This window comes from Miniopterus natalensis, chromosome 13 (genome assembly GCF_054644295.1).
Source record: "Miniopterus natalensis isolate mMinNat1 chromosome 13, mMinNat1.hap1, whole genome shotgun sequence".
NCBI lineage: Eukaryota > Metazoa > Chordata > Mammalia > Chiroptera > Miniopteridae > Miniopterus > Miniopterus natalensis.
The window spans coordinates 48,323,572-48,345,949 of NC_142093.1; the positions used below are offsets into that span (position 1 = coordinate 48,323,572).

At 44.6% G+C, this 22,378-nt stretch overlaps 1 protein-coding gene across 1 annotated transcript; it reads left to right on the forward strand.

Annotated features, from left to right (window-relative positions):
- Positions 1–20,857: 20,857 nt before the first annotated feature.
- On the forward strand, positions 20,858–21,845 carry TMSB10 (thymosin beta 10). The gene is made up of 3 exons (XM_087823862.1): positions 20,858–20,921; positions 21,221–21,335; positions 21,551–21,845. Exons 2-3 carry the CDS (start codon positions 21,236–21,238, stop codon positions 21,583–21,585), a joined length of 135 nt encoding a protein of 44 aa, XP_087679988.1. The 5' UTR covers positions 20,858–20,921; positions 21,221–21,235; the 3' UTR covers positions 21,586–21,845.
- Positions 21,846–22,378: the final 533 nt, after the last annotated feature.

Genomic DNA, 22,378 nt, shown 5'->3' on the forward strand with positions numbered 1-22,378 from the left:
TAAAGAAATCACGCTGGAACAAGACACAGCAACACTCATATGATTTTGTGTAACCAAATAATTCAGTTCCCCATTGTAGAAAATCAGAAATGTTTTACATCTAAGTAGGTATTTCTCAGTCCCCAGGGAAACTGATATAAAATTGTCTGAAATAAAGACATTAAAAGCAAACTTTCAATGTGCTTGTACTTGATATTTTAGTGTTGTGACCTTGTTTCTATGGAAACTTCATAGGCAAATGCTGAAATTGAGGCTTCTTGTATTACTTTATCAAATATTTCCTAAATATTCAAAACAAATTGAAATGAAAGTGTAACCATCACGCTCAACATTAGAAGGTGAATTCTGTACCCGTAAAGCCTGTTTGTTAACTATTCGGACCGCACACTATTTATCACAGCCCTGGGCTTACTCCACTTGCCTCACCTGCTGCCAGGCCCGGGTCTCCTGAAGCTCCTCTGTCCAGGGCATTCTCGGCTTTAAAGGAAATCATCAGAACAAACTCATTAAAATCTAGCAATTTGTTTACCTAGTAAATTCACACTATTTCCTGACTTCTACTTTTATTCTTATTCACTCTAATGGGCTTATAAACATAGGGCTGAGAGGTATGTGTTGCTTCTGAGTCCTGTACAGTCATTTTGGATGGAAATAATTAAAACTGAAGACAGTTTGAAACAGACCCGCTGTATGGGGAGATTCTAAACTATGAGCTGTGTTCTAAAGTTCTGTAAGCACCACGACAACTGCATTTGGCGTGTGTGTCACCTGCAAGTCAGCCCCTTCTACTCCATAGCTGTGCTCCACTGCGATTCACATTTCTCAGCCCGGCCTCTTCAGCAGCAATATAGGGACAGTTAACACGGGCCTTACTTGTAGTTAAAAGGGCCACATGATATATCCATCAAAGGGAGTTGTAAATCTTAGAGGAATTTCATAAAGGTCCTATATTGGTCTCTGGCACTATTATCTCCTAACACTTCCCATCTATTTTCAGGTTTACCATACAGCACCAAGCAGGGCACACGTTTTTCCAAATTTTTATTCCCTTTTTGCTTAAAGCTACAGTTAATGAATTCACATCACTTTTTCACAATATTTAACTGTTATGAAAAAGCGGATTTCCCAGTTACAAAGCCACACGAACCATCTGGGTCAATCCATAGGCTTCATTACTACAAATCTTAATAAAATTAAGAGCTTAACTAAGTTTAAGTACAATAAGAGCTTTAAGACATTTCATCTATGAAATGATGAAATAGTATGGCATTTATTGTTGTCAAAGATTTTTTTATTGAGTTTTTAGAGAGAACTAGGGATCAGCTGCCTCCTGCACACCCCCTACTGGAAATGGAGCCTGAAACCCAGGCATGTGCCCTGACCAGGAATTGAATCAGCAGCCTCTGAGTGCATGAGATGAAGCTCAACCAACTGGGCCACACGGGCCAGAGGGAATCTGGCATTTAGATGAAACAAGTGGACAAATATATTTTAACAACTTTATGAGAGAATGCTTTCCACTTCAAAGAACAGTGTTCATGAGCCACATTGTTACCCAGAATTATTTTGAATCAACCATTTCCTCTCTTTTCCCTGTCTCCTCCCTCTTCTCTGCGCCCCCCACCACCACCCATTTGGTCTTTAAAACTTTCACCTCAACTGTCTAGCAGGATTCTATTGGAAAGCAGGGATGGGGGGATGGTCAGAGGTAACCATGGAGACATACATTCTCGTGCAGGATCTGGCATCTTAACCCCCAAAATTTTAAATTACAAAGTCTAAATTTGTTTCTTTCTTTTTTGCAAACGTTGAACAACAAGCAATCTTATGAACCACACCACCTCTCTTTAGAAGAGGCAAAGTAAAAACGAAATCTCTTAAGTCACTAAAGACTAAAAGTGGAAAAGTAGAAATTTTCAAGTAATCGAACTCCATGGGTTCTCCTTTGGGTAAAAAAACAAACGAATAAATAAAAATTATGATCTACAGTGCTGGGAGTGACATTTCACATTGTTCACTTAGTTTATGTTTTATTTTCCACAATGTTCTTTCCTTCTGTGTTCAAATTGTAGTTGGAAAGGTTGAGGCAGCTCCATCCATAAAACTGAAAGCAGCTCACTTAACACCATATAGACCCCCTGTGTCAGTGTCTACCTTGAATTTAAAGAACAAATTCTAAGTTGTTTGCTCCTAAACTGTCCAGAGTGTCAACTACCTTAACAGGTGGGGGCAAGGGTACCACCAAGCTTTTATCTGGTTCCTTCACTTAGGGACCATCTGGAAAGTTAAGAGTGGATACATAAAATGGATACTCCAATGGCAAGGTATTCAAGTTTTCATTGAGAAAGGAAGAAAACATACCTAAAAGTTTTCATAAAATCTCACGAAAAGCTAACTAGGTCTATAAACAGGAATGGCTGAGCACTGGAGTGACCCAGGCAGGGATGAAAAATGAAAATAAGGGAAAGACCTGAGCATTCAGGCAGTACAGAAAGAAACTGACTAGACTCGAGGGGGACGGAATAAGGGGTGGGGTGCCAGGCCTAGCCAGCCTTGGTCCCTGGTGGTCAGCACTGAAAAAGTCGGCTCCAGGCAAGAAGAAGCCTGAGGCCATAGATCCCTCCCAAGGGACCCCGGGGACAACAAAATCCAGAGGTACACCTGAGAATAGACACCGCCCACCACCTCCTTACCTTTGAGCATCTGCAGGTCAGTGATTTGCTGTCGATGTTGTTGCTCACTGCCTCCAACATCCAACTTGGCCTTCAGGGATGTGGGCGATGCTGCTACAGCCACCATGTTTCCAGGTGCCACCTTATAAACTTCAGACTCGTAGTCTGGTTCTACTGGCCCTGAGCTTTGGCCCAGCTTCGGGCTGGCATTGGGCTTCAAGCAGCGGCTAAGCTCGTTGCCCATTGTGTACCTTCACTCCTCAATTCTGTCACCACCTTTACTTGTCACCCACCTTCCCTGCCTTTAGCAGTCTCCTCCAAAACAATGACACACCTGGTACCCTTCAAGCAGGCACAAACTAGCTTTCTGATGGCCTGGCTGCCAGGCACAGGGCCCGACAAGGGCTCAGGGCCCCTGCCACACACCCTCTGCTTTGCTGCTACGGCCTCCCTTTAGTTGACTAGTATGTGAGGATGGCGACCAACCAAACTAATTCAAAATGGGTAAGGAACAGACTAACACTGAGAACTACAACCACTTCCAGAAGAGAACACAACCAAAGCTCCTCCTCCTTCGCAGCCACTTCTCAACTGAAGAGCATTCTCCTGGCTGGGACCAGCCAACCAGAACACATTCCGTGGTCACCTGGCTACCAGAGACCAATCACGCAGAATTCTCGCTATGTGCCAGCCTCACAGCAAAAGCATATGATTGGCTGGTGGGCATGGCTCAGTGGTTGAGCATTGACCTACGATCCAGGAGATGGAGGTTGGGATCCCAATCAAGGCACATGTCTGGATTGCAGACTCATCCCTACTAGGGGCCTGCAGGAGACAGCCAATCAATGACTCTCGTCATTGATGTTTCTCTCTCGCTCTCCCTCTTCCTTCCTCTCTCTGAAATAATAAAAACTCTAAAGAAAAAGAAAAAGCATGTTTTACAATGCCTGCCCCCTGCCCTCCACCTCCCCAAGGCCAGACCTCTGTTCTTCTTCACCTCACCAGTAGGTATGCCATAGTCTCAGGTTTCCATTCATTACAGGGGTGGGGAATGTCTGGCCCACTGGCTATATGCTGCCTGAGAAATCATTTGATCTGGCCCTGCCAAGTAAACCGCAGATGGGACTTGGAATTCAATAAATCTAGTAACTTTTTTAATAGCTAATTTTTAAGCTGATGATTTTGTATGGCGGGAGAATGATGTTATAAATATCCAAATGGCCCTTGGCAGATAAAAGGTTCCCCAACCCTACATGATTACAGGCTGCCTGGAGCTTTCAGGTTGTGTGCAAAGTACAGCAAGCATTTGCTAATGCAAGCAAGCCGGTTTCATTAGCAACTCAGTTTCCTTGAGTCTGTCAGCTGAGTACTTTGATGTGTTGCTCACCAAACTTATTTGCATCCTGTTGACCACTTTCCTAATTAAATGCTCCTCCTCTCTACCTTTCAAAAATGGTTAGTTTTCACCTGCATCTTGACCATAGCAACCCCTGGAGCCTTGGTCCTACTCTCCATAAACAGACTGAATTGAGTCTCAAAGACACCTTACCCCTCCACTTACTCAGGGGTAAAAGCAGAACCGAACTCATCCCTCCCAGTTCAAAAATGCAGGAATTCACCGATTTGCATTTCTCATTTCTGTTTCTCCCTACCACATAGAGAGTTTCCAGTTTTTCTTTCTTTGCCAACAATAAAGCTTAAAGCACAATTTTCTCACTCAAAATTGAGAAACTCAAAGTGGGGAACCACTATCCTGATTTGATGAAGACGATGATAATGATGGTAACATTTGGCAAACACCTACTGTGCCCCCAATCTTCTTTCAAGTGAGATATCTATTTAACCATCCAAAACCATCCTCATTTTACAGAATTTGCAGAAGAAATTGAGACACAGAAGTAAAGTAAAGCTTCTGAGGGTCACATGATTGTTCATGGGTGGAGCCAGGATAGGATTCCAGATAACGTGGGATAAGGACTTTCTATCAGGATTTTTTATTTTTAATGTGGATCTTTAATATATTTTCTGTCTTTCAACAGTAAGTTTCTCCAATGTGCCAGACACTGTATGTGTGAAACACTCCCGCCTCCAGTGAGTCCAGCAGATAAAAAAAACAAAGGCTTAGATAGTCCCATGGTCTGAGGCCACAAAGTGGGAAAGTACTTTAACCTGGGACTCAAACCTTGATCTGTCTGACCCCAAAGTACATTCTAGTGTAAAGAGTCGGAGTCTTATTCTGGAAACACAGACCAATTGATGCCTGGAAGTGTGTGTGAGGGCAGAATGGCAGGAGATGAGGTCAGAAGAGGGGTCCCCAAGTACCCTGCAGGCCTTGGAAAGGACTTCAGATCATAGTCTGGAGGAGCAAGACAATCATGGAGAACCACTGAACTTGACATTTTAACAAAGGTCCTTGGCTCCTGTGTAAAGCCTAGACTAGATGTATCAAAATGTTTGTAACCCTCTTAATAATAGATATAAACTCATTTAGCAGGACATCTTAAAGGGCTGGAATAAGAAACAAAGGAGGAATGTCAGGGACCCTGTCCCCAAATCCTCAACCCTTTTGGTATCCCTGTCTTCCCACTTGGCCATCCTAATGACCCATCTGATAAACTAAATGAAGTGTCATTTTAAACAAGCCTCAGGCTGATCCATGAGTCCTTTACCCCAGGATCATTCAGTCGACATCTCTTCCCCAAATTTTAGGCCAACTGGTTGCTCCCCCTTCCCCTCCCTGATGTCTGTTTTCTATTTCTGTGTCTTGCACCCAAGTCCCCAATCTTCAGGCTCCATCCACCCCAACTCAAGCCTCATTGCCACCAACTGCCAACTGGTTCCAACTGCCAACTGCCAAGATTTCACCTTACTCTCCTTTCTTGCTCTCCCTCCCTCCTCTGTCATTTTTTTTTTTTTTTTTCCTCTCTCTCCCACCCACTTCCATTCCTGGGGAATGGAGAAGTAGAAGATTCCTCTGATATCTGCAAATAAAATTTCAGGAAAGTGGACAATCTCTATTATTCACTTATGGGAACAAAGTTCATGGCTACCCCGCCCAATTTGGAAACTCCCAACTTACTATCAAATCACAGGTTATGGCTGCATGAGCAAAAACATAGTTCAGTGTTGGATCAAACTGGGACCAGCATGCTCCTCTCAGAAGGCTTTTGTTAGTGTCCAAAGCCCTCTTATGATCCTGAGGGCTCCATTCTTATGGAAAGAGCCCTCATCAGTAACTTCCCTTAAGAATGCATGTACTGCCTGGCCAGCATGGCTCTGGGGTTGAGCTTCAACCTATGAACCAGGAGGTCATGGTTCGGTTCCAAGTCAGGGCACATGCCCATGTTGCGGGCCCTGTCCCCAGTACGGGGCGTGCAGGAGGCATCCGATCAATAACTCTCATCATTGATGTTTTTTTCTCCCTCTCCCTCTCCCTTCCTCTCTCTGAAATCAATAAAGACATATTTGAAAAGACATATTCAAAGAAACTCATTTTTTCCTTCTACTTGTCTTTCCATGTCCTCCACAGGCCCCTACCCAAGGCCTATTGACTCATCAACATTTACTTGTCCTTCTTCTGTAGGCCGCCTTTTGATTATTATTAGTGTTCCTTGGAAAGAAAAGACCAAACTGGTTCTCTTTCTCAAAGAGCAATGAACCCATTAAACAAATTTCAAAAACATGCGTTAGGGAAGTGGGCCAGTTCAGCCCAGACTCTTGGGCTGATCCACTCACTTGACCACAGTTGAGAACTGACATTAAACATTCAGGAAGTGGTACTTCTATAAGCTGGGTACAACCTACATGCCCAGGGCCTAAGAAGAACAACAACAGTAGAGCCACCTGCCTGAGTCCTCACTGTCAACAAGGGCTTCAATGCGCGCACATTATACCTATAGTGATGACAGGTTGGAGCAAAGATGGTATCACTGTCCAACTTAAGTCAATACCTGTTATCTCATTACTGGGCCATATCTGTCATGAACTATGACCCAACACTTTTAACAAATCCTCTGATAGCTTCCTTCATCGCCTTGGAAATAGTGTATTTACAGTAACTAAATGTATATGGGTTGCATGTGTGGGTTGAATTGTTTACTTCTTAGATATTGACATTTAAATTATACCAAGGGGCCTGGCTGGTGTGGCTCAGTTAGTAGAGTGGCGTCCCATGCACCAAAAGGTTGCCAGTTCAATTCCTGGTTGGGGCACATACCCCGGTTTCAGATTTGTTCCCAGTCAGGGTACTTCTGTCTCCCTCCCTCCCTCTCTCTCTCTCTCTCTCTCTCTCCCCCCGCCCCCCCCACTCCCTTCCCCTCTTTCTAAAAATCAATAAAAACATATTAAAAAGAAAAAATAAAATATATCAAGGGGGAGTGGATTTGGGACATCTGCAATAGTGTCAACAATAATTAAAAATAAAATACACCACAGAGGAGCATTTGAGATCTTGCTCCCCAGAAAATGTCCTCAGTTTAGCTCAAATAAACTCATAAAATTCTAAAAAATATATACTACCAATGGTGTAACCCTATTTTTGAATTTCCTTTTCTTTCTACCCTTTTTCTTTTTGTCGGTTTGGTTTATTGTGAAGGCTGCCTGAGTGTTTCTAGACCTCTGAAAGTCCCTCTGAAGACCCGAAACCTAGCTAAGGTGACAAAGCTGAGCTGGCCAGCAATAAGAGTTCCCTCATTTTACTTCTTTACTTAGACAAAGAAATGTTGTAGAAGTCCCAGAGCCACAAATGTTCTTCCCAGGCTAGTCAGGTTTTGAATTCTTGGATGATAAGGCTTCAGAATGGGGGCCAGCCACACATGGGTGACAGAAGTCTAGATGTGTAACTCTTACTGGGACTCTAAAGTCAACAAAGCTATGAACGTTTTCTTCCCATCGCCTTTAACCCCTCTGCCCTCTTCCACCTCCACCCATCCCCCACCCCTGCAATCAGCACACTGCTGTCCATGGCCATGAGTTCCCTCCTTTTCCTTTCTATTTTGCTCAACCCCTCCTTCCCCCCACCCCCACCCCAGCTGTGTGCCTGCTCTCTATCTATGAGTCTGTCCATGGCCATGAGTTCCCTCCTTTTCCTTTCTATTTTGCTCAACCCCTCCTTCCCCCCACCCCCACCCCAGCTGTGTGCCTGCTCTCTATCTATGAGTCTGTCTCTATTTTCTCTGATACTTCAGTTTTGAACATTTCTTTAAGTGACCTGAGTGATCAGTAAGTTTTTAGGGGCCTGGTTCGTGATTGTTCTCTAGAACCTTTCAAAAGCTCTAACTTCCTATCCAATGTATGTCTGTTTTGCAGCCTTCATTCCTTCTAGAAACTGCTGCATCCATTGTTTCAACACACTTATTCAATACCTGGGCATTTCAGTTTATTGTGTTCTCATTTTCATTTGTTTCAATGTATTTTTTATTTCTTTCCTGATCTCATTGTTACGTAGCATGTTGTTGTTTAGTAACATGTTGTTTAGCCTCCACATCTTTGTGCATTTTTCAATTTTCTTCTTCTGACTGATTTCTAGGTTCGTATCATTATGGTCAGACAAGATGCCTGATATGAGTTCAATCTTCTTAAATTTATTGAGGCTTGTTTTGTGTCCTAACATGTGGTCTATCCTATGTGCACCTGAAAAGAATGTATATTCTGTTCCTTTGGGGTGAAGTGCTCTGAAGATATCAATTAAATCCATCTGATCTAGTGTGTCATTTAAGGCTATCATTTTCTTGTTGATTTCCTGTCTGAAAGATCTATCCATAGATGACAATAGGGTGTAAAATTCCCTACTATGACTGTATTTCTGTCAATCTCTCCCTTTATGTCCATCAATACGTGTTTTACATATTTGGGTGCTCCTATGTTGGGTGCATAAATGTTTACAAGGGTATATCCTCTTGCTGCACTGCTCCCTTTATGATTATGTAGAGTCCTTCTTTCTCTCTTCCTATAGCCTTTGTTTTAAAGTAGATTTTGTCAGATATAAGTACTATCATCCCAGCTATTTTGTTCTTTCTATTTGCATAAAATATCTTCTTGTATCCCTTAACATCTAGTCTGTGGGTATCTTTCGTTCTGAGGTGGGTCTCTTGTAGACAGCATATATATGGGTCTTGTTTTCTGATACATTCAGTTACCCTATGTCTTTTGATTAGAGCATTTAAACCATTTACATTTAAAGTGATTACTGATAGGTATGTATTTATTATTTATTGCATTTTATTCATTTAACCAAGTTTCTCACTTCTTCTTCTTTTCCCCCTTCTCCTTTTCCTCCCCCTTCCCATTCTCCTTCTTATTAAAGAAGGCCTTTAATATTTCTTGTATTAATGGTTTGGTGGTAACAAATTCCTTTAGCTTTTTCTTCTCTGGGAAGATCTTTATTTCTCCTTCAAATTTCAGGGAAAGCCTCCTTAGCGTAATCTTGGTTGTAGGTCCTTGCTTTTCATCACTTGGAATATTTCATGCCAATTTCTTCTGAACTGAAATGTTTCTGATGACAAATCAGCTGACAGTCTTATGGGAGCTCCCTTATAGGTAACTAACTGTCTTTCTCTTGTTCCTTTTAAGATTCTCTCTTTGTCTTTAACCTTTGCCACTTTAATTATGATGTGTCTCGGTGTGGGCCTCTTTGAGTTCACCTCTTTGGGACTTTATGTGTTTCTTGGGCTTGGGTGTCTTTTTCCTTCCCCAGGTTAGGGAAATTCTCTGTCATTATTTCTTCAAATAGGTTCTCAACCCACTGCTATCCTTCTCCTTCTGGTACCCTTATGATGCTCATGTTTTTACTCTTCATGATGTGCCAAGGTCCCTTAAAGTATTCTCGTTTTTTAAATTCTTTTTTCTTCTTTCTGCTCTGAATACATGTTTATTTTCTACCTTGTCTTCCAAATCACTGATTTGATCCTCTGCTTCATCAAGCCTACTATTTCTTTCTTCCAATGTATTATTCATTTCAGATCTTGTATTCTTCATTTCTGACAGGTTCCTTTTTATGGTGTCTGTGTCCTTTCTCATGCTATTGAGCATCCTTATAACCATTGCTTTGAACTGATATGTTGTTTGCCTTCATTTCATTTAGTTCCTTTTCTGGAGATTTCTCCTGTTCTTTCATTTGGGGCCTGTTTCATTTTCTCCCCATTTTGGCTGCCCCTTTGTGTTTGTTTCTATGTATTACATAGATCTGCTATGACTATCAGTCTTTTAAAAGTGGCCTTATATAGTAGGTTTCCTGTGGGATCCAGTGGTGCAGTCTCTTTGATCACCTGAGCTAGATGCTCCAGGAATGTCCCTTGTGTGGGTTATGTGGGTCCACCTGTTGTAATTGAGTCTTGATTGATATTGGCCCATTTGTACAATGGATTGACACTCAGGCTGGCTGACTGTGAAGCTCAACTCCAACCACGGCATGCGAGCAGCTGTGCAGATGCTGACCACATGGAGCAGAATTTGCCTTAGCAGTCTGGTGCCAGCTGATATCTCCTTTTGTATATGTTGCTTGTAAAGCTTATTGGATCCTGCTCTGATGTTTTCTACATCAGAGAAAGCTGGTCACTGGGTGTGTTGGTTCTGGGCCTTTTGGGAGGTTACTCTTGGCAGGCCAATATCAGATACTGCCTGTGACTGGCTCTGGGCAACCTGTTGAAGGAACAAGCAATCCACAATTTGTGGCTACCTCTGCTGGGTCTGCTTGCGTGCAGGAAGGACCAAGCTATGCACCAAGGCCAGCTTTTACCAGTGCCCCAGGGCAGGTCTGCAAAGGTCCCAAAGCACCCTGACGAAATCTACCTCTGCCTGTGTCTGCCTGCTGGCTTCCTGTTAGGCTCAGTCACTGAAAGCGCCTCTGGCATTACTTGAGTTGCATGAGGTAATTTCTCAGTTAGTCACCAGATAGAGGCGAGTGGTGTTCACCATATTGATACAAGTTCAAACTTTGTGCCAGTGATGGGTCTGAGGCGACTCAGCAAATATCCCCAGCTATACCAAGTCTAGCTGACACCTACTGGGTGCTCGTACACCTTTGCGGTGGGGCCAGGTCTCAATAGTTCATCGGTGTGAGGCCAGCAGAGTTATCAGGCTCAAACAGACCCAATATTTAGCCATGTGAAGGGAGGGCCCAGCTCTGGTCAGGTGTGCAGAAGAAATGACCCCTGTCCTAGAGCCACACAAGTCAGTTGGTCTAAGACTTCAGCAGGGTGTGGCTGCCAGGAATAGGGAGGATGGGGTTAGTAGGTCTTCCATGAGGTAGAGGTGGGAGGTGTGGCCCCCTCCAGAGAGTCACACAATTCAGTCTGTCCCAAATTTTGCTCCCACCTCAGCAAGGTGGAGCCACTAGCAGTCCTGCAGGTGGAGCTGCTAGAGCCTGGAGGGTGGGTTAGCAGATCCCCCATGAAAGAGAAGCACCAGTAAAGTTCACAAAGTAGTGGGGAGAATGGCCCCCTACCCCAAAGCCGCACAACTCAGTCACTGACACCCTGTGAGTTTCCCTAGACCTCTACACCATAGCCAAGGCTGCTGACTCTTCAGCAGTGCATAAGGTCCACAGGGTAGGGTCAGAGGGAGTCCAGAGGGAGTCCAGAGGGTGAGACTATTGCTATTCCTCAGGCTGATGTCACATGAAGGAGAGTGCCCCCACCCAAGAAAGATGACATCTGCTGCATGGGAGAAGAACTCAGCACAGGGTTCCTGGTGAATATCCCTTCAGCTCTTTCCCCAGAGCCACAAACCCCAGGTTCTCCTCACTCAGCTCTAGCCCACTCCACCTTCCCTCCACCAGAGCCCAGGGGGAGTGGCTGCAAATGAGATTTTGTGCATTGGCCCTTTAAGAGGGTGCCTGTTGCCCTGGCTGGTGTGGCCCAGTTGGTTGAGCATCATCCTACCCACTGAAAGGTCACTGGTTTTATTCCTGGTCAGGGCACATGCCCAGGTTGCTGGTTCAATCTCCAGATGGGGCATGTATGGGAGGCAATCAATCGATGTCTCTCTCTTTCATCGATTTTTCTCCCTCTCCCTTCCTCTCCCTCTAAAATCAATTTTAAAAACATACTGAAGATGGTGCTTGTCTATCGTCAATAAATCAGCAAACAATTAGAGTTGGTGAGGATGTGGAGAAGAGAAAATCCTTGGGCACTGTTGGTGGGAATGCAGACTGGTGCAGTCACTGTGGAAAACAGTCTGGAGTTACCTCAAGAAAATTAAAACTAGAACTGTCTTATGACCCAGAGATTCCATTTCTGGTAATATACCCAAAGAAACCTCAAACACTAATTTAAAAGAATATATGCACCCCTGTGTTCACTGTAGCATTATTTACAATAACCAAGATTTGGAAGCACCCAAGTGTTCATCAATACATGAGTGGATAAAAAAGCTGTGGGACATTTGCACAAGGGAATACTACTCGGCTATAAAAATTTAAAAAAAGGAAATCTTGTCCTTTGTCACAGCATGGATGGACCTGGAGAGCATTATGTTAAGTGAAATAAGCCAGCCAGAGAAAGACAAATGCCATATGGTTTCACTCCTATGTGGAATCTAATGAACAGAATTAACAAACAAAATAGAAACAGACTCCTAGATATAGAGAACAGACTGACAACTGTCGGAGGGGAGGAGGGTTGGAGGCTGGGTGAAAAAAGTGAAGGAATTAAGAAAAAAAACCTCAGAGACACAGACAACAATATTGTGATTACCAGTGGGAAAGGGGGTGGGGGAAGGTCGAAGAGGGTACAGGTGGAATAAATGGTGATGGAAGGAGACTCTACCTAGGGTGGTGAACACACAATACAGTATACAGATGATGTGTTATAGAGTTGTATACCTGAAACCTTATATAATTTTATTAACCAATGTCACCCCAATAAAGTTAATAAAAAACAGATAAAAATTAAAAAAAAAAAAATCGAATGTGTGATCAAATTTTGTACACTTTGAATTATAATTATATTTTATTTTTAATTATTTAGCTCATTACTATCTATACAACACGTTATGTGAAAATGTTGATAACAACACAATTAGTAATTATGCTTAAGTGAAAGCACAAAAATATTTTGTAGAATATGCTATTAATTTATGAATCAGGTATGTCTTTATTTTGTTATTTTTTCCACCTTTCCCAGTAGAACACCTAAACCTGCATCACACAAATACAGTCATCTGTGATATTTGGCCCTTTCATTTATACAGAAACCACCACTTTGCACATCTGTTAATGTGTTATGAAATTATATCTGTTATGCAGAAGAATAGAATATATTTTATTGAACAGTATGCTAGCCGGTTTTATAACTTTAATTATTTAAACATGTGGCCTGTGAGTCTCTCTTTGTACTCTTGTCCTGGGTACTGCAAACATTAGGAGGAGGAGTTTGTAGTAGCAAACTGCTGAAAACAATATAAATGTAGATCAATATGATATTGATTAAATAATATATGATATATCTGTATAATAGAATCATATGCAGCCTTTAATAAGAAAAAGTTAAATGGCCTGGAGCCAAATGGCTGGGTTTCAAATCCTCTCTCTTCTTCCTAGATGTGTGACCTTAAGTTATTTATTGTCTCTGTGCCTCAATAGCTTCATCTGTAAATAGGAAAATACTAGTACTTTGCTCATAGGACTGTTGTGAGATTAAAGAGTCAGTTTGTTTAAAGTGCTTAGAACAGTGGTGGACACATAGTAATTGTATATAATAATCTATTATGTTCATTATTTGCAGACATCATACAAGCTCCAAGATATAGTAAAAGAAAAGCACAATGCAGAGTGTACCAATACACTATCATTTGTATAAATAAACTTTCAAAAATATGTGTGTATACATATATACTTGTATCTCATATGTGTTTTCAAGCACATATGCTTGAAAAACTGCACAGAAATTGGTAATAGTGAGGGCTTCTTGGGAGAGAAATGGGAGATCTGGACTTGGAGGTAGGAGAGAAATTTTTCTCTGTATGTTCCAGTTACTCTCCTTAGAAAACCACCCCCAAAAAACTTAGTGGCTTAAAAAAACAATCATGTATAAGATTCATGGTTTCTGTGGGTTCGGAAAGCTGAGAGTGCAAGAAAAGCAGCTCATCCCACTCCATGATGTCTGTGATCTTGACCCTGTCGTTGCTCTTACTTCATTCGGCCACTATCTCAGGTTGCTTTTCCAGGTCTGTGTCCCACACCAGGCTATATGATCCTTTAGAACAGGAGCCACAGCAATTCATCTCTGTATCCCTAACAGGGCATAGCATAGGCACTCGGGAAAATCTTGGCGGAGGAACAGAGGAGTAGGACGAATACATGTGCTCATGTTCCCTTGGAGTCCATGTGTCCTTCGTTTCCTAATCCCGGGTACACCCGCCACCTCTTCATAGGCTAAGCGCATGCCCCAGAGGTTGAAACTGCAAAATCCTGGTAACAAAGCCTTATTTGTTTTTAGGTGGACACATCTTGTATCAGAGTGACTTTGCAAAGAATGTTATCAACTTAGAGCAATGGTGCTATAGACACAACGTTTGTGTCCCCCCAAATTCATGTGTTGACATCCTGACCCTGAAGGTGATAGTATTAGGAGGTGGGACCTTTGGGAGGTGATTAGGTCATAAGGATGGAGCCCTCACGAAGGGGATTGGTGCCTTATAAAACAGACGCCAGAGTGCTCCCTAGCTCTTCTAGAACATGAGAACACAATGAGAAGATGGCCATTTATGAAGCACGAAGCAGGTCCTCACCAGACAGCTTATCTTGGACTTCCCAGCCCCTGGAACCATGAGGACTAAAATTTGGTTTATAAGCTTCTTTTGCCTATAGCATTCTGTTACAGCAGCCCAAACGGACTAAGACAATGAGGGTAGAAAATAAAGGACTGAAGCACATTGTCAAGCAAGGTGCAGAGAGCAGACTTCACACACAGATCAGGGGCAGGCAAATTCAAGACCTCGGCCCTTTCTGTTGAGGTATATACAAGCAGGGAAGAGGGAATAATATTCATTTGAAAAAAATACTTCTTTAACATTTACATGAAAGAAAAACACAGAAGACAGACTACTCTGTCCAAAGACACAAAGTAGTATCTCAACAGCTAACACCAAAATTCCACTGAGGAAGAGAAGTATCTTTGGGGAAACAGCTCCATAGTTTATAGTAGAAAGGGAAGCCTGAAAACCTGCTTTCAGCAAAAAAACAGAAACAAACAAAACAAGTACATTGTTCTGCTGGAGAGAAAGAGGGGAATTGGTAATTCTCAAAGGGAAGAATGAAGAGAGTAAGGAAGGGATCAGAAAAGGAAGGGAGGAGACAGTGAGGCAGTGTGAGTTCGGGGCTACCTAGAAGCACAGAGGGAAGATCACCTAAGGCACTAAAAGGGTTTTTAGGATCAAGAATATGTCATTAAAAATATAGATTGTCCTGCCCTAGCCCGTGTGACTCAATTGGTTGGGCATCATTCCCAGTTCACTGAAAGGCTGCTGGTTCAATTGCTAGTCAGGGCACATGCCCAGGTTGTGGGCTCAGTCCCCTGTAGGGGACATGCAGGAAGCAGGCGATCAATGTTTCACTCTCACATGAATGTCTCTCTCTCTAAAAATCAATAAAAAATCTTTATAGATAGATGATAGATAGATAGATAGATAGATGATAGATAGATAGATAGATAGATAGATAGATAGATAGATAGATAGATAGATGATAGATAGATAGATAGATAGATAGATAGATAGATAGAGATAGATAGAGATAGATAGATACACACACACACATACACACACATACACACACACACATATATATGTTTTCCCCTCCTTAACCCATTAACCCATAAACCTTTGATAAAATTGTGCTGCACACACCAGTTTTATAGTAGTTGCTTTGAAGAAGAAAGTCAAGACCAAGGGCAATCCATGTTTGGATACGCACCAATATGGAGACTCAAAAATTCAGAAAGAGCAGAAATAGCCATAAGAACAGAACTTTTCTGAAAATTCAGAGAAACCATGAGAATGCACCAAACAAAAATTGTAATCATTCTTATCTAGATTTCCATCAGACCCCAGAGGACATCTGGGTTACACATAAAATTTCAGAAGTATCTGTCTTGTGGCGGTGAAAGGAGAATTTAGATGTTAAAGGGATGGTTTCTGAATAACAGACGCTAAGTCACTGCAGCAATGTTTGAACTGTTGGCCACAACCAATTAGTGGTTCATAAAAGCAAATTGGCAGGGCACAATCAGTGTTTTTAATGAAATAATAAAATGGAAAGGAATACTTCGACACCACTAGCCATTAGGAAGATGAAATTAAAACCTTGATACATATATCTCCACGTCTATTATAAAGCTAAAGTTAAAAATAGTGATAATACCAAATACTGGTGAAGATGCTAAGAAACTGGATGTCATATACATTGCTGGTGGGGATGTAAAATGACACGGCCACTCTGAAAACCTGTTTGGCAGTTACTTATAAAACAAACATACACTTACCACATGACCCAATCACTCCCCTGGACATCTATCCCAGAGAAATAAAAATGTATGTCCACAGACACCAAGAAAATGTACACAGCCCAGCCGGGCGTGGCTCAGTGGTTGAGCATCGCCCTAGGATCCAGGAGATCACGGCGCGATTCCCGGTTGGGGCACATGCCCTGGCTGCGGGCTGGATCCCCAGCTGGGGGCATGCAGGGGGCAGCGGATCAATGACGACTTCCTCACCATTGATGTTTCTAGCTCTCTCTCGCCCTCTCCCTTCCTCTCTCTGAAATCAATAAAGTCGTATTTTTAAAAAAAAGAAGAAAAAAAATGTATACAAATGTTCACAGCAGCATTATTTTTAACAGCTAAAAGCCAGAAACGGTCAAAATGGCCTTCTTTAGGCCGCCCATTCACACCATGGGTATACTCAGAAATTAAAATGAATCAACTACCGATACACCCAACTTGAACAGATCTCAAGAACATTATGCTGAGTGGGAAAAGCCAATTTTAGACAAAATTTCAGAGATGGAGAACAGAACAGTGGTGGCCAGGGGTTCTGGGTGGGGGTGAGGTGGTACTAGGTGAAACTCTGAAGGGGTAGCAGGAGGAACTTTCTTTGTGGTGGTGGGATAGGTCTGCATCTGGATTGTGCTGGTTGCACAGCTTCGTACATGTGATAAACTTGCATGGAACCACACATACACGTGCACACATACACACAAAAGTGCACCTGATAATAGATGAAATCTGGAAATGATTTACGGGTTGCACCAATGTCAATGTCCTGGTTTGATACTGCATTACGGTTATGTGAAATGTCACCACTGAGTACACAGGGGACCTGAGTGTACTTTCTTTGCAACTTCTTATGAGTCTATTAATTATTTCAAAGAAATAAGGTTTTAAAAACAAAAAGGAGTAGAATAGAATAGGAAAAGTTAGAGTCCATCTCTGAGTAAGAGAGTGTTGTTCTGGTGAAACTCTTGTTTCATTTGTATTTGCTCCTGTAAGCACTTGGTCACAGTGTGGAATGTATTTCGTGTTCTTCTTTGGGCGGGGGGGGACTGTCAAGGTCAAAAACGTTTGAAAACTACTGATTTACAGCAAGTTTGGAGAGTCTCATCATCTGTCTATCTTCTGTATCCAGAACACTGCCAGATACTATGGGGGCATTCGATAAACGTTTATTGAATAAATCTATGTCTGAGTATTACGGAAGATATTTAGGAAGAATCCCCAAGTGGGACCTGAGACCCTGGCACCACTAAGTTATGATTCTTCCATCTCTTGGTGTTCCCATTATGTGCTGCTACATAACAAAACATCCCCAAAACTTAGTAACTTAAAACAACTACAACATTGATTTTGCTCATGAATCTGCAGTTTGGCCAGGGACAGCTCTGTGTCTGCTCCACTCAGCATAAACTGGGGCAGTTTGAAGCTTAAGGCTCGCCTGCTTGCATGTTTAGTGGCTGATGCTGGCTGTGGGCTCAGATCTCAGCTGAGGATGTGGCTGGAAGGCCTACAAGTGGCCTTTCCTTGTAGGTGCTTGGTTTCCTCAGAGCGTGGAGGCACCCGGAGAGAGTCAGGTCAGAACCTTGTGGCCTTTTAAGACCTACCCTCATAAGCCAAAAAGCATAGCTTCTGTCACATTTTAGTCACTAGAAGGCAGGTATGAAGGACAGTCTGTACTCCACAAATGGTGGAAGATCAGACAAAAGAAAAGAAATGGTGGGAGGAGTGTCAAAGAAAATTTTAAAACCACTAATAATTGAGACTAATTATTATTATTAGTGGGTGAGACTAATAATTTGACATTGTTCTTTTTGTTATTATTGAGCTATACTTGACATATTATATTAGTTTCAGGCGTACAACATACTAATTCAGTTTTTGTATATACGGAGAAATGGTGACCGCAATAAGTTTAGTTAACCTGCTTCACCATATATAGTTACAAAATGTCTTTTTTCTATCACCATTGTTCTTAAGCAGCAAATGCTAAGGAGGCTGCCAGCTTTCTTAGGGATGGGCTGCAGAGCTGCACTGAGTGAGAAAACAATGTCTGCAAGTTCACTTAAAGCTCCTTTGGGAATCCAGCATGCTTGGTATGTTTGAAATGTGTGTCTCCATAGCTATATCCAGAAGAAACAGATTCCTCTGTTTCCCGAGTGAAAGGAGGCTGGAATTGGGGTTCACTGTGCGTCCACATTAGAACAGTTCAGTATTTCCATAGTCAAGCAAAAAATGGTGCCCAGGAAGGTAACACCTACCTAATGTTTGGCATGGCTTCTGAAAAGAAATCAAGTGCCAGGGAGACCCTTCAGAGTCAATGTCTCTGGATGTCTGGAGAGTTTCCTGCTCCAGTTTGGCAGATCCTTCAATATTGTATGACAGAAGCTGCTCCAAGCCCACCCAACGCTGCTTTCTTTTACTCCTGGGTGCACAGCTTGACTACATTTCCCAGCATTGCTTGCGGGTAGGTGAGACCATGTGAATGAGTCCTAGCCTAAGAGATGAGGGCAGAAGTAATGGAGACTACTTCCCAGCCTGGATCATAAAAACTCTAGTGCAACACTCTAAATGTCTTCTTTTTCCATTCACTGGCTGGATGGAGTAAATACCTAAAGGAAGGCAGAGTGACAAGAGAGAAGGGGCCTGGGTGCCTGAGTCACTACATATATACTGACCAGAAACATCGGTCTATAACGTTGCTGTATGAATGGGAAATACTCTTTTAATGCATTAAGCCACTTTGGGGGCTGTTTGTTACAATAGCTAGCCTGCCCTGACTGTGAAGCTGAACTGCGTGTCAGGGAAGGTTCATTCCCCTCCCTCTCCCACCATGGGTGGAATATACTTGCCCACTCCACTGATGGTGAGTTTGGCCACTGGGATGTAGACGGACATAAGGTGCCATGACATACTTCAATACTTCTACACTCTTCTGTGCTACAGCCCTCTTGCTGTTTTGTTTTGTTTTCTGAATTGATTGTGGTGATTTATTATCTTAGCACATTTTACATTAAAAGGTACCTATGGGATTGGATGAAACTAATAACTTGGTCATTGTCCTTTTTGTAATTATTGAGCTAAAATTGACATATAACATTATATTAGTTTGTGTTGGAATTAATTCCAAACATTTGTGTCCTTTTGAACTACTTTTTTTTTTTTTAATCTTTATTGTTTAAGCCCTCTTGCTGTTTTGCCATCACCTTGAAAAGAACAAGCTCCAGTTAGATCCTGGTCCAGAAGAGAAGCCGCCTGAGGAGCAGACCTGGTTTTCACCCAGCAGCTAGAAGCCACGCCCAGCCTAGCTCAACCCAGCAGCAGGTGAATGGGCAAGAATAAACGATTGTTGTTTTAAGCTAAATCTTGTAGTTTGTTACACAGCATGGTGGGCAGTAGTGGAATGATACACTAATCAAGTGTGAGTACGGCCTTCTAACAGTGCTGCCATAGTAAGCTTCCACTTACGCCTGTTCTTGATCTTATTTAAGATTTTTGCCAAAGCTGTTTTACAGATGGAGACACTGAGGTGCAGGAGAAGACTTGCCAAAGGTCACTCAGAGTTTGGTGTATCAAACGCATAAGCCTAAATTTATTTCCTTCTGCTCCAAACACACTGAGGGAATGTGGAAAAGCAGATAAAATCAGGAAGGCACCAGACAGAATTTAGGATGTTTCCACCAAAGGCCACTTTAAAAGAGCTTGGCAACACTCCTTGACACTTGAAAAAAGGAAAGTTCAGGACAAATGAAACAATGACCAGCTTCACCCCCTGGGTTGGTAATCCATGGAATTTCGTATCTAAAGATGTTGCACAGGCTGAAAACACAACTTTTCTAAGAAAGATTTTAATAATTGCCTTATACCACTCCAATAATGGGTTAATAAGAAAAACGAGACCGTTTGTAGGGTTATCTTCAAGGTTAAAAGCAAGGAGGAAAACCGCACCCTCGGACAGAGTGTTCCTGGGAGGCCTGAGAAGGTACACCGCGAGCGAGCCCTCTCGGGACAGCCTACTCCCACGACCAGCCTTCAGACAGTATTGCAACAAGCTTTTGGGGAGCCCCCGCCGCCACTCCCGCCGGCGCAGCCCAGCTCAGGGAAGGGAGAGGCCGAAGAGAAGATAACCAGCCCCCAAGCTGAGCAAAGAGCTGCATTTTATCTGTCTCCCCCTCCCATCCCTGGTCTCTTCATCTCCAGGACCCGCTGCTCCGATTCTTTAGGCGCGAGACCACTGCGCAAGGGTGGGGTGCGCGTCTCCTGCGAGCAGGAAATGCTGCTGAGCGCTCGTGCAAGCCTGCACACCCACAACTACACACACACAGCTCCCCCGGCCCCCACGCTCGTTCTGCGGGTGAGCAGTGCGGGATGAGCAGTTCTGCGGGTGAGCAGCCAATTCCCAGGGAGGGCAGGGCAGCCCCAAAAGAAAACCGAAGGCCCAGCGACCACCCTGGTGGCACCTGCGGCCTCCACGCCGGGGGGGGGTGCGCGGGGTGCGAGGAGTAAGGTGCAAAAGGTGCCGGGGGCCACCGGGCCTCAGGGGCCGGAAGGGCCGCGCCCAGCCCCGCCGGGTACCGCGGAGGGCGCGGCGGGAAGCGAGCAGCCCGCGCAGCGCCCGCCCCCGACTGCACCGCCCCCGCTGCGGCGGCCGAGGGGCGGGGCGGGGCGAGGCGTATAAAAGGCGAGGGGCGGGCGCCGCTCTTTTGTCTCTTGCTGCAGCGACCCGAGTGGGAGCTAAAGACCCCGTCTGGGAGCGAAGGCCAAGGTGAGCGCTGCTGGCGGCGGGGGTCCTTCGGGGTGGGGAGTCCTTCGGTGGGCGGGGGGAAGGGGCGCCGAGCCGGGTCCGAGAATGTGCGCTGTCGCCGCCCAGGCGCCCTTTCCCGGCCGGAGTCCCCGCCGACCGGCCACGCCCTGGGGCTGCGGAGAGGGTGCGGGACGCGCCGGCTCCGTGGCCTCGCGGCTGCGGGGAACGCCGGCTGGAGCGCCACGTCGGGAGGCGCGGGCGGGGAGCGCGGAGGGCAGCGCCGGGCCCCGGCTCCGGCCAGCTGCCTGTTTGCCCGTTAGGATCGTTTTAAGAAAATGGCAGACAAGCCCGACATGGGGGAAATCGCCAGCTTCGATAAGGCGAAACTGAAGAAGACGGAGACGCAGGAGAAGAACACCCTGCCGACCAAAGAGAGTGAGTGCGCCCCCGCCTCCGCGCCGCCCAGCCCCCACCCCGTGGACGCTGCTTTGGGCGGCCCCGGGCCCCTCTCTCTTAACAAAGCGCCGTCTCCCAGCCCCAAGCCTGCCTCCAAATCCCCACTCCTCGTGGGTCCTGGTCCACACCAGGTTTGGGGGGGTTGCAGGGTGTCCGTCCTCACACCCCAGGGCCCCGCTCTCTGCTCTCCACAGCCATCGAGCAGGAGAAGCGGAGTGAAATCTCCTAAGGACCTGGAGGGTTCCCCACCCCCATCATCTTTGGGACTCCAGTCGTGACGTGGAGAAAAAGCCACCTGCCAGATGGACACGAGCGACAGACTGCACTGTGAATCCGGACACGCCGCGCCCATGCTACCGGCCTGTGGGTCTCCGAGGGGACCCCCCTCCCCGCCCCCCTAATCGGACTGCCAAATTCTCCGGTTTGCCCTGGGATACTGTAGACAATTATTTGTATGATTAACGAAATAAAACACACCTCGTGGCATGACTGGCCTGTGTTGAGTCTCGTGGGGTGTGCGTGGGCCGCGCCGCGCCGCTGCGGCAAAGCCCGGGCGCGGAAGTCGGACTTCCTGCTGCGGGGCGGGAGGGGAGCGCAGACGGCTGGCGCGGCGGGGCCCTTTTAATTTCCACTCCACCTGTTCCTCCGTGAGATTTCATGAGTATTAATTACCCCGCTTAGTTTCTGCTTCTGCTGCAATCCGTGTAACATGCAACTCCAGTCGTTCTGGAAAATGCTTCTCCAGAAGCGCAGGGCTTGTTTTTGAGAAGCTGTTACGGTCCCACGGTTTCCCCTCGGGCCTCCTCAAAGCTGCCTGACGCCGGAGAGAACCAGTGATTTTAGAAAGTCCGAGGGGAAAAGACAAAATCCGGGATGTTGGGACAGGGCGCGAGGTCACAAAGCCTCCGAGACACTTTTCTCCTGGAACTAAAAAGGGGAGGCATTAGAACAAAAAGGCGGGATCCAGGCGACCGAGAGCAGGGCCATCAGACCTCGAGTAACCAGTATCTGGAAAAGGGGTG